This window comes from Pogona vitticeps, chromosome 5, assembly GCF_051106095.1.
Source record: "Pogona vitticeps strain Pit_001003342236 chromosome 5, PviZW2.1, whole genome shotgun sequence".
Classification (NCBI taxonomy): Eukaryota; Metazoa; Chordata; class Lepidosauria; order Squamata; family Agamidae; genus Pogona; species Pogona vitticeps.
Window position 1 is genome coordinate 24,917,236 of NC_135787.1, and position 13,445 is coordinate 24,930,680.

A 13,445-nucleotide genomic window follows, 5' to 3' on the forward strand; every position below is an offset into this window, starting at 1 on the left:
ATCCACACTGTGATTTTGGATAGACTCTGTCTGCAAGCACCTGGAGCCTCTTAAGCACAATACGGGCAAGCAGCTTCCCTACAATGCTGAGAAGAGAGATGCCACAGTAGTTATTGTAGTCGCCCCTGTCTCTTTTCTTCTTATACAATGTGACAATGTTTGCAACCTTCATGTCCTGTGGTACTCCACCTTCCCTCCAGCAAAGACAAAAGATTTCATACAGTTCAGTGGTGATGATCTCTTTGCAGCACTTCAGCACTACAACAGGGATGTTATCCTTCCCAGGTGCCTTGCTGGAGATGAGGGAATCCAAGGCCGCTTTTATTTCTGCTAAAGTTGGTTCGTTATCCAACTCTTCCAAGACAGGCAGGCACTCAATGTTATTTAATGCCTCTTTGGTTACTACGTTCCCTCTAGAATATAGCTCAGAGTAGTGCTGCACCCATCATTCCATCTGCTGTACTTGGTCCTGGATGATCACGCCTGTAGCAGCCTTCAAAGGAGCAGATTTCTTCTGCATTGGACTTAAAGCCTGCTTGATACTGTCATAAATTCCCTTGAAGTTACCTGTGTCCGCTGCTGTCTGTATCTGACAGCAGAGCTGAAGCCAATAATTGTTAGAACATCACCTGGCAGTCTGTTGAACTTTGCTACGAGCAATTTGAAGAACCTGAAAGTTCTTAATACTATATGCTTAGGTCTGGAACTGGATCGTACAATGGTTTGCCAGTGAAGGTTCTAGATCTTGTGGGGCTTTTAGATAAGATAATCAAAGTGAACATTCTCCTTCTCAACTCTATTCATCTCCTTCTGTCACGTTTTACATCTGGGAGGGAGGATAAGGTACATGGTAGCTATCATATGATCCACACTCCTTTCACTGCACAATCTCTCAGAACATAACTACACATTGCAACACACTGCTAGAAGATAGGATTTTTAAAAGTGCTGGAAACATCTAACTAACTTGGCCAGCAGTTTTCATCCCCCCCGCCCCCCGCCCAGGTTGTACATCAGCTTCCTTTTGCTTTGTGATTTATCACTGGAAGGTAATTACAAGCTTTGCTTGGAGGTATTGATAGCACAGTGATAAAGGTCTGCTTGCATGATGTTTTTGGGATACTAATGGACTTCTGCTTTTGAAGGAAAGCCTTCTATAATATACAGATTTGCCCCAAGAAAGCGCTGGTAATTAAACAGAAACAAGCAAAAGGAAGCAAGCAAGCAAGAGTCCAACAGTCTGCACTGCAAATTCCACTTCCATGATGGAGCTGTGCACCATATTCCCATTTCAAGGAACATGACTATGATACTGATTTTACCTTCTGATTACCAAAATTAGGCTTTTCTGCAAATGGATGTATTTCACATGTAATAAGAATCAGAAGTTGGATGTTACTTTTTTACTTTTAGTTATGCTTGCTAATGGATTCTGAGAATTGTAGCACAAAAAGTAACTTTTCCAAACTTTGCAAGAAAAGTGTAAGTTAAATCTAACACCAGAAAAGAAAAGAAAAAGAATTAATAGCTCTTTTGAACCGGGCTAAAGCAATACCAAACAGATACTTGTTGGCATAGGAACCAACATCAAAACACTTAACTTTTGTTCTATTCGAAAACATTATGCCTCATAGTTATGTAAAATATTTACCTCGAAGTGTTATCTTTTTTTAAAAAGGAAAAATGAGTTCTGAAAAATCAGCTGAGTTTTAAAACACATTTTAGTAATGAATACAAATGTCTGTTTTGATGGGACTGATATCTTTAAAGTATGAGCCATTTTACCAGATGTTAAAAATACTTTCTGCCCCATTCTTGATAATACAGAAGATCCAGAAGCGTAGCAGTTGTACTTACAGGAGGCCCTATGAAAAGAAAACAGAGAAAAAGAAAGATGAATACATCTATAAGGTTATGAAAGTTGGACAATTATACAATATCCAAATATGGTCACTGTTGGTCATAACCATACATCTTATATTTGATGGCACTACTATCCATGAGATTCTCATTCCTCTCAAGAAATATGACGTATCATTACTTTGTCAAGCTATTTCATAGTAATGGTGCAAAATATCTTGTATGCACATACTTCTTTCACAGTTATCTACCTAGTTTGTAACTAGACTTAAGATAATGCTCCAATCCCCCTTTTCTTTTCTTTTTCTTCACATTCAACTTAGCAGCAAAGCAGAACTGCCTATATTTTTGGCCTTCTGCTCTTCTTGAGGCAGGCAAGTGCAATTAATCACATAACTACACCAAACTTTCTTTTATCACTTCCTCCATTCAAGACCTACTTACAAAATGCTCCCTGTTAAAAAATGTCACTGCTTGTGAAGCACTATTGGCACATTTTTCCAATTATTTACAGTCAAAGGTTTTTGTACAACTGTTCTTGTGAATATTATCAAAGGTCTGCAAACCACATCTAATATTTCGTTAAGGCTTATTAAGAGGAGCAGCTGTAGTCATCAACTCAATGGCTTTTCATTAGCTTTTATGTTTCCCTTTTTCTTCTGACTCAAGCACATTGAAAAGGGGCAATATAACAACAGCAGCTGCCCTTGAAGTTTGCTTTAAATATAATTAGGTTTGTATTTTTAACAATGTGGTTTTATTGAGTAGTTAACTAAAGTAATTTCTTGATGCTGGTAAGTGGTCCTACAGAAAATACAGTATTAAGATAAAAAGCGTTTTTCTAACAGAAAGAAAATCTGTTTCCTTTTTAACAAATTTAACATGTTTATATCATTTGTTGGCTACTAAAATACTGTTCTCCCTTTTGGAAGTTCTACCCAACAGATAGATACATAAATGTGGCTCACCTGGAGAAAAGGATTCAACTGGAAGGTTTGAGGCTGAGCCTAGCACTTCTTAGCTTCCTGTTCAGAAAGAAAGCTTCCAGCTAGCACTAGGGCAGGAACATGAAGCTTGGGAGGAGCTAATCCTAGTTCAACCTCAAAGCCTTCCAATTAAGGTCTTTGTCCCAGGTGACCCACATTTACAGTAGCAATCAAAATTATTCAACCGCCATTGCAAATCAGGTTTATTGTCAAAATTTACAGAGTTTCAGCTGTTTGCAATGAACAAATCAAACAAAAGCAAAATAGCTCAACACACCAAATGCTTCAATTGGTTTCTCTAAATTCAACTGAAAATGCAACTCTTAATGAATTCTACAGTCCAAAATTATTCAATCACTTAAATAGAATCCCTCACAGCAGCCCAAACATGCAAAACAGGTGTTGTCTCAAGCATACATGATGCAACTAAACAAGGGCTTCATTAGTTGCACCAGGTGTGTTTCAGCTGGAACACATGAAATACCTGAACTGGCCAGGGGTTTGGTGAGTGTTATGTTTGACTGCATGTTAGAAATATGGCCAAATCAAAAGAATGGTCCAAGAAGTTAAGAGAAGACTTAATTGTCCTTCACAAGCAAGGAACAGGATACAAGAAGATAGGGAAGCACTGAATGTTCCTAGAGACACTGTTGGAAGCATAGTTTGCAAGTTCGAAGTTAAAAGAAACAGTGGCTACACTACCTGGACAAGGCAGAAAAAGGAAGCTATCAATGCCTACAGCCAGATTTCTGAGAAGGCAAGTCAAGAAAAACCCTTGAGTGACTGCAAAAACCCTGCAGCAAGACTTTGTGGCAACAGGCACTGAGGTTTCAATTTTCATAATAAGGCGCATACTAAACGCAAAAGGTTTCCATGCCGGAACTCCAAGACATACACCACTACTGACCCAAAAGCAAAAGAAAAGTCAGCTCCAATATATTCAAAATCATATAAATAAGCCACAGAAGTGTTGGGATTCTGTTCTGTGGAGCAGTGAAACAAAACCGTAACTTTTCAGCCCAATGGATCAATGGTATGTGTGGAGGAAGAAGAATGAAGCATACGTTCTGTCTACAGTTAAGACATGGTGGTGACTTGGTGATGCTCTGAGGCTGCTTTGCATCCTCTGTCAGTGGAAACCTGCAGTGTGGAAGGCAAGATGGATTCATTGAATTATCATGAAATCCTAGGATCAAATGTGATGCTGTCTATGAGGAAGCTGAAGCTTGGGCATTGTTGGACTTTTCAAAAGGACAATGATCCCAAGCATTCCTCAAGTTCCACGAAGGGTTCATTGCAGAAGAAGCCCTGGAAGATTCTACAGTGACCATCACAGTTTCCTGACTTGAATCCCATAGAAAATCTCTAGTGGGATTTGAAGAAGGCAGTTGCAGCACTCGAACCCAAGAATATTACTGAACTGCAGGCCATTGGTCATGAGGAATGGGCTAAGATTCCTCAGGAATGCTGCCAGAAGCTGGTATCTGCCTATGCATCTTGTTTGTGGTCATAACAGCAAAAGTGAGCTAAGATGCTTGCCATGAAGGGGTTGAATAATTCTGAGACTGCAGGATGCATTAAAAGTTGTATTTTCAGTTGAATTTGGGGAAACCACTTGAAGCATTTGATGTGTTGAGCTATGCCAATTGCTTTTGTTTGATTTGTTCACTGCAAACAGCTAAAAGTCTGTAGATTTTGACAAGAAACCTTATTTGCAATGGTGGGGGTTAAATAATTTTGATTACAATTGTAGGTATCTGTCTGTCTGGAAAACTCCCAGAATGGAGAATTATGGTTGCAGTCCAAGAAATCTTTAAAAAAAATCCATCCCTAAATTATTTCCAGGTTCTGGTATCATGACAAATTGTGGTTAATCTGAACTGGAAGCAAAGGTTTTAAAACTTCTTCTTGCAGCCAGTCCTGAGCAAGAAGGCTACATGAATCCATGGCCTCCTAGGTGCTCCTCCACTTGATGCTAAACCATAGTGTATCATTTTATATAAAAGCTGCTTTAGCCAGTATCCAGCAGGGTAGTTCCTCAGATGAACTATCTGCACCATCAGAAATGGAAAAGGGAAGTTCTCCTCGCTCTACATCCCCCACCTCCAAGCCTGCTCCAAGAGTTGAGGACACCCTTTGCAGTTTTAAGTAGCATGGAGAGTTGTGTCGTAGAGGGAAGAGGAAGAAGGTTCCACCACACTCATAGAGAGGCACTAATGGGTTATGAGTTAATAAGTTACGAAGTGGCTTCATAGCAAGCATAGTACCATGATGTATAGAGGAGAATCCTTGGGGGGGGTGTTGACCTTTGTCAAAAGGAAAGGTGTGGGATGCAATCAAGCATTAAAATACCATGTGCAAATACTAACTCTTCATCAAAAGCTTGTGCAAATACAAAGTTTCTGAATTTATATTTTTCTCACACACTGATGCTCTATTAAGTCAGAAATAGCCTGAGCAAAAGAGGATTTCTGCTTTCAGCTACTCTGAACTCTAGTCATTATGTTTTCCTCTACTTTTTCCCCTCCAAATTTCCCCACCCTCACTGAGCCCCTAGCGGTTACCTACAAACATAAGCATCAATAACTCAAACTACTGGCAAGCATTCGTTCACAAAATGAACCAGGTGCTAAGGAAGTGCACAAAGAAATGAAAAGTTTTTACATCTGACTCAAAAAACTTACCAATCTCTCCTCTTCTTCCTCGCTTACCTCGTTTCCCAGGAGGACCTAAAGAGAAAAGAATTCCCAATTTGTAATTTTGCAGTTAAATCAAAAGTGACTAAGAACATCCATAGGTGGTGTATGGGAAGTCAAAAACATGATGACTCCACCAAAAGCCCTTTCACTTCTAATGGTTGTTCCAGATAACAATCTTCCCAAGACAAAACACTGTAAAGACATTTGCTATCTATTCTTTAGCAATATGGCTGAGCTGAGAAATGAACAATGGAAGAACATGCATATTTACTTGGAAATAAATCTCACTAAGTCCAAATTCACTGACTCCGAGGTCATTTGCCCATGACTGCAGTTTTACAGAATTATAATACCAATACTGATACTGTCCCGGAAATTTTGAATGTAATGACGTTTCTTTCAAATAATATTTCCAAAAAGGCACTGGGCACAGTAAAACATATGGCTGACAATAAACAACTTTTTTTTCCCTGCAGGATTATGTTTTAAAGTAACCACATATAGAAAAACAGGAAGGACCGGATAAGAAAGACACAAAGTTAAAGGTCCCGGGAAATTAGACATTTCAGGAAAAAAGAACAGATACCTCTCTGTGTAGATTCAGATTGATTTAAAAAGATGTGTCGTTCTCCAAACTCAAGGACAAATAGATGCCTTGGTGTTGAAAGCATTTGCTTTGCATAAAAGCACAAATGGAGGATGAACCCTCTTCTTTCTGCTTGACCTCTTTTTGAAATGATATGTATATGAAATTAGAACTCATAATAACACAGAATGAGAAATGTAAGATGATGCTGTATACAGACAATGCAAGGTCGACTATCAAACCCGGTATGATCTGTACTCCAGTCACAGCAGAACATCACAGATTTTGCATTCATGCTAACCTACTCTATCAGATACATTACATAAGGCTTGAGAAACAGCCTTGCATTTGCTTATAGAGGTCACTGTACTGAAATGAACAAAAGATAAAAGTAGGCATTCTGCATTGAAAACACTACTATTTATTACCTTCCTATGAATTTACTATGGTTATCAGTTTGCATAAGGGCCCTGATGGATTGGGACCTTTTTTTTAATCCAAAAGCTGCAAAATCCCACATGTTTTCTATCACATTTTCCTATTCATGCAGAACAATTTTAATGTACAATGTTCTTTACCATGTATGGAGAAAAATACGTTGTGCTTCCCAGTCCAATACAAAATCCATTTTTTAAATAATGTCAGCAAGTTCTGTGCCAAATCTAAACTTTATCCACCCAAAAGCTCTTAAGAGAGACCCTCTTGTTTTAAATATCATTTTCAGTTTTCATATACCTAAAAAAGAATGTGACAGTTTCTCAGTGGAAAAAATGGTGTCATAAAGATTAATGACACCAAAAAACACAAAATAAGGAAAACCATCTTATAGTAAGTTAACTCAGTGGCTCCCTACAAAGTATTTAATATTTTAACAAGAATATCAACATCTGGTGCAGTTACCCTGCACCTGTACAGATATTATCTCAAATAGGTTATTCATGGAAACAGTTCATGTTCCACCATTTTCCTAGGAGGGACAACCCAGAACTGGAAAAGATTTTGAAGGAAGGAGTTATTTGATTGCTGGCCCTATGCTGGCATAGGCCAGGGGAAAATCAGCAGAAGCTGACAGCCTTCCCAAGACCACATCTGGATAATGGCTTATTGAGAAGGCCACAAGGTCTGAAGAACCAAAATGCCATGAATGAACTGATCCCCTCATTCCTGAATCACCAGGATCACTCCCTCTCTTCTAGACTCCAGGGAGAGAAGGAACAGTAGTTATAGGCAGGGCTATAGATGAGGCAGGAAACTGACAGGGGAATTAGTTAAAAATGCATCTCTTACCCTCTTCCTCAGGTGTGAATGAAGGGAACGCTTCTACCTGTAAAAAGTAAACTCCTGATCTAACCTACTTTAGTTAAACCTAAACTTAAATGTAACCAATAAAATGAGACAAGTCTATATAAACCCCAGCTTTAATTATTTGATTTGTGTACTTCTTTTAAGCTAGTTTCTTGATTAGAATGCAATGAACTTTCAGTCAAATCATCGGCATGAAAACTCATCCCACCAGCAAGTTCTTCGAGACCCAGAAGATCACTGGACTGAGTTATCAGCTGGAAGGAATGTTTGGAAGAGGATTTGCTGTTAACCATAAAAAATGCCTCAAACCAACCAACCAGTGATTCAGTGGGTCTATTCTAATCACCACTTATGATGCTTAGCAACAGGATTTTAGCTAATTAAAGTTGTAGAATCATTATTGGATGGATGATGAAAGCCAACTCTTATTGATATAGATCCTCATGGCACAGTACTGCAGTAATGCAGTCAGGACTCTGCTCACCACCTGAATTTGATCCCAGTGGGCTCAGGTAGCCATCTCAAGGTTGACACAACCTTCCATCCATCTGAGTACCCAGTTTGTGGGGAAGGGAGCAATGTGTAGCCTGCATAATTAAATTATAAACTGCCCAAAGAATGCTTTAAGCACTATGGGGGTCGTATATAAACACCACACTTTACTTTGCTTTAAAATCAGCTACCAGGCAGGCATTGCACCCAGTGGCAGACACAGAGAGGTAAAAGCTAACAATGGAAGACTCAAAGCAGCTAGATCAAATGCATACCCACCCTTCCACTAATGTTCCAACCCTCCCAGATTAAAAATCAAAAGAAGCTTTTCCAGACAATCTGCGACTCTTGAGGAAACAGTAAAGAAAGCCAGGTCTACAATGTGGAAAGAACTATCCAGATCTTAACACAGATGGAACCCCAGAAAAATCTAGTCCTCCTCTCCCTAAGAACATGGAATTTCTGCACTGATACATCTCTTTCTGAGTGCAGAGAAGAATAGGCTGGCAGTCTGTGCCCCTCAATATGTATCATGGAAGAGTTTATGTTAGATGTCCTAAATGCGCTTGATGTTGTACAGTATGTTCTTAGGTGAAAATCATCTGATATATTTATTAATTCTAGTGTGGTGCTTCTAATATGAACAAAGAAGGAAGATCCAGTTGTCCTGGTTATCTGGACAACATACTACAACTGATTTACTTTTTTACTACAGTTAAAATAATTATTTAAAAAAACCCTCTCAAAATATAAACCAAAAATCAAAGAAGCAGAAACTAGAATATAGAAAATATCTGGATCACAGAAAGATAAAATAACCTAATAAAGAGATAAAGTAAATCAAATACATTTCAGCCACCCTAAAAGCAGAGATGAAGTGCTAATATTTAAATGATTTTAAAAGTATCAATATCCAATTTGGTACCGTTGATGGAGTGATTGACTAAGACTCAGGAGACCTGGGTTTGAATTCTTGTTCAGCCATTGTAACTCCTTTGTGGGGTGGCCAGTGGTAAAACCACTCCTTAAATATCTCAGTCGTCTGGAACTGCCCGTTAGTGTCACTATAAATTGGATGTGCCTTGACAGCAGATAACATACATAACAAAAGTGTTAGAATTGTGCTAAAAGCCCTGAGAATACAGAAAAGTATTCCACTGCTGTGGGAAAAACTTCAGCAAAGGTACCAGATGAGTTTTTTTGGAGGGAAGGTGTTCTGTGACAAAGGCCCTCTGCCCCTCCTCAAACTGTGGTGTAGTACATAAGAGTGTCAGATGCAGAATCAGAAGTTGTTGTTTAGTCGTTTAGTCATGTCTTACTCTTTGTGACCCCATGGACCAGAGCAGTGGTTTTTAACCTTGGGTAACCCAGGTGTACTTGGACTGCAATTCCCAGAAGCCTTCTCCACCAGCTATGCTGGTTGGGCTTCTAGGAATTGCAGCTCAAGAACACTGGGTTACCCAAGCTTAAGAACCACTGGACCAGAGCACGCCAGGCCCTGCTGTCTTCCACTGCCTCCCGGAGTTGTGTCAAATTCATGTTGGTTGCTTCGATAACATTGTCCAGCCATCTCGTCCTCTGTAGTCCCCCTCTCCTCTTGCCTTCACACTTTCCCAGAAATCAGAAGACTGAGGTTCATATCCCTGCTGGGCCTGGGAAACTAATGAGGTTGTGTGAGTGTGGGTGCGTGGCAAGCCTTCAAATGGAGGACCGTACTCCCATCCAAGATACACCGACCGAGAAATGCTTTTTCTTCCTGTACTTTTTTTCTCATTTATTTTACATCCAATAATTAGCGGTAACAGGCTGTACCTATCACTTCTCATTAAGTTATTGAATTCTACATTTTTGCCTTCTTTCTGCATTTCATGCGTTATATTTCTTAGTCTTTATTCATTCACCTTAGTATGTCTTCATTGGCATGTCTTAATCACCGTAATTCAGACCAACAAATAGGTCTCATATTAGCAATCTGTGATCTACGCATTTTAAAAGCTTTCACAAATCTAACTCTTTGGTGGAGGGAAAAATCTCTTCAATTGCAGCTTTTATATTTCCTCTAAACCAGCCAGCATACAACAGAGCAAGATCACATAGTCATCCTGGCAAACACAGAAATAGCTACTGTCACCTACTTGACTGACATGGCTAAAGGACAGCTGAAATAAGCAGCTAGAGTCATTCTATACGAGCATGGAATGAAAGCCTTCTCATAGTTTCAGTTTGCCATTCCATTGTATTACTACTCTGCCATAGCAAATGCCTTCCTTATCGAGACACAAAAACATGCTGTAAGAAGAGAACATAAACAGTTTCATTTACATTTCCATGAGCAACTACTTAATTGATTTGCATTGGTAATAAGGGATTTAAAGGCAAATTTGCTAAACGTCTTCAATAAAATTGCACTCAGACAATGTGACTTCAGATAAAGAAATAAATAAATTCAGGAGTTCTTTTGTGTTTTCCCTAAGACCATAGTTCCAAGCATAGGCATTTTGAAGCAAGCTCAATAAAATAAATTAGGCTTAATTTCAAGCAATTGTGTTTTGGATGCTATAGTAACTCTTCTAAGGCACAGCACTCTATATAAATGTGCTTGTTCTTTTTTTTCAGATTCCTTTGGGAACAGCAAACACACCTCAACTGCCTTTAATATGTGAAGCGTAATACACAGAGCTGTACGAATGCACTGTGACCCAACTTCTAGTTGCATGTAAAGGCTGCATGTTATACACAACTGATTTTCCTAGAGACTGGGAACACATTCTAATGTTTATCCAAATACATATCCTATTGATAGCTTTTGCAATGTTTATACAAAGAATCTACATGCATATGATGTTGTTGCTGTTTAGCTATAAAATCGTGTCCGACTCTTCGTGACCCCAAGGACCAGAGCACACCAGGCCCTCTTGTCTTCCACTGCCTCCCAGAGTTTGGTCAAATTCATGTTGGTAGCTTCAATGACACTGTCCATCCATCTCGTCCTCTGTCGTCCCCTTCTTCTCTTGCCTTCACACTTTCCCAACATCAGGGTCTTCTTTTCCAGGGGGTTTTCTCATGAGATGGCCAAAGTATTGGAGACTCTGGCCATCTCATGAGAAGAGAAGACTCCCTGGAAATACCCGTTCACGGATTGCTGCCTTGTCCTGGCGAAGGGGCTTGAGTAATTCAGATAAGCTGTGGGCTATGCCATGCAGGGACACCCAAGACGGACAGGTCATAGTGGAAATTTCTGACTAAACGTGATCCATCTGGAGCAGGAACTGGCAAGCCACTCCAGTATCTTTGCCAAGAAAACCCCATGAACAGAAACAACATACATATGATACATATTTACATTGATTGACTGACTGACTGACTGATTTTCATTTTTATATTGCCTTTCTCCCACTGAAGGGACCCAGAGCAGCTCACAAATGATTAAAACACAAGCCAACTTAAAATACAGCAAATTATTATATTTTTATAAACAATTAAATGTACCATAATATTAAAACAATTTGTTAAAATGCATATCAAAACAACAATAACAATGTAGAGCATTCCAAAAAATCAAATACTCTTCATTTACCAATTAGTAGTTAAAGGTAAAGGTAAAGGTTCCCCTTGACATTTCGTCAGTCATGTCTGACTCTAAGGGGCGGTGCTCATCCCCATTTCCAAGCCGTAGAGCCAGCGTTTGTCCGAAGACAGTTTCAGTTGTCACGTGGCCAACGCGACTTAGACCCGGAACACTGTTTAGCTTCCCACTGAGGTGGTCCCTATTTATCTACTCCCATTTGCATGCTTTCGAACTGCTAGGTTGGCAGTTTAGCCCACAGTGCCACCATGTCCCTGTAGTTAAAAGCCTGTCTAAAAAGAAAAATCTTTATCCATCTCCTGAAAGATATGAACAAGGTGACTAAGAGCATTCCAGACATCCTTTCCCAACAATTGCATGTATATGTATCATAGCATGGAGGACAGAACAGAAGCCCAAAGGACACCACAACTCAATGGCCATGATGTCCAACAGGTCTTTCAATGCTATTTCCAGGAAGGCATACAGCCACTGTGAAATACTGTAGTGCATTCAAATCCTATCCCAGAGACAGAACAGAAGGATAACATAAAGACTGCATGTTATGCATCAGGGGCTCCCAACCTGTGCACCATGGCTCCAGAGACGCCGTGAAAACCAGGCAAGGATGCCATGGAAAAAGGGATGGAACATAGAGCTATGAAGGCTGCAGAGGAGCTGTTCATAGCTCTATGTCTTACAGGAGCAGGAAGTGGAGGCTGTGTGCCTGTCTCACTTTTCCCCATCTCTGTGGTCTCCAGTAGAAATGCTTGCCAGGAAGCCTCCGGAGTTTCCTGCATCAGGTCCTGGAAGGAAGTGGGCCCTTGGGGATATTGGGGGAGGGGGAATAGGATGGTTGGAAGGCGGGGGTCAAGATCTTGCTCCTGGTGGGAGAAAGAGCTGTGATGGCCCCTACAAGCAAGGGGAGCCATGGCCAGTGATCAGAAAATGAAGGGAGCCATGAGGCCAAAACGTTTGGAACCACTGTTATACATGACTGTTTTGACAGTATTGAAAGCTGGTGAGAAATCCAGCAGAAGTAAACAGAATACACTCCTTAAGTCTAAGCCAACAAGAGGTACTCAAAAGGGCCAGCTGCTTCAGTACACAGATCTCTTTATCATCTTTAGCACCGAAGTCCTAGAAACACTTCTGCTCCTGTCTTTTAGTATTCATTTTGGTTGAGTGTTTCAACAAAGAAACATTAAATCAGATCTTTGCTGCAAAGAATTTTCCTAGGAAACATAATGGTCACTGTTACGCTCTTTGTTGTTGTTATGTGCCATCAACCCATGGCAACCCTATGAATGAAAGATCTCCAAAAATTTCCTGTCCTCAACTGTCCTGTTCAACTCCTGTAGATTCAAGCCTGTGACCCCCTTTAGTCAATCCATCTCATATTTGCTCTTCTTCTTTTCCTGCTGCCTTTCATCTTTCCCAGCATTACTATCTTTTCCAGCCTCAGTTTCATCATTTTTGCCTCCAGAGACAGTTCAGGCTTGAGATGATCTAAGACCTATTTGTCTTTCTGGCAGTCCAGGTTATCTCCATTCCAGACTATGGAATGCCCTCCTGACTGAGATTCATCTGGCACTGACGCTGATGACATTTCGGCGCCAGGTCAAAACCTTCCTGTTCCAGAAGGCTTTTAATTGAAATAATATTAGCTGTGGGTCCGATGACAATTTATATATATATATTAGTTGTATTTTAATTGTTCTAAATTGTATTGTATTTTAATTGTTGTAAGCCGCCCAGAGACCTTTGGGTAGTGTGGGTGGCATATAAATTAAAATTTTAAAAAAAATTTCCTCCAGAACTATGCTTTAAACAAATCAATGTTTTCCTATCAGCTTTCTTTACTATCCAGCCTTCATACCCATATATTTTCTTAAGAAAGCATCAAAAATGCAGCTTGGGGGCCAGGATACTGGGATGGCTGTTTTCTTCTA

The 13,445-nt window shown here is 39.9% G+C and overlaps 1 protein-coding gene across 1 annotated transcript in view; it reads right to left on the reverse strand.

The window, feature by feature from the left end:
- The window catches only part of COL25A1 (collagen type XXV alpha 1 chain), a 385,643-nt gene that overhangs the window by 194,441 nt on the left and 177,757 nt on the right, over positions 1–13,445 (reverse strand). The window contains exons 3-4 of the mRNA XM_073001823.2: positions 5,531–5,575; positions 1,858–1,865 (exon numbers count right to left, since the gene is read on the reverse strand). Coding sequence (XP_072857924.2) covers positions 1,858–1,865; positions 5,531–5,575 — 53 coding nt within the window. The remainder of the gene's footprint in view (positions 1–1,857; positions 1,866–5,530; positions 5,576–13,445) is intronic.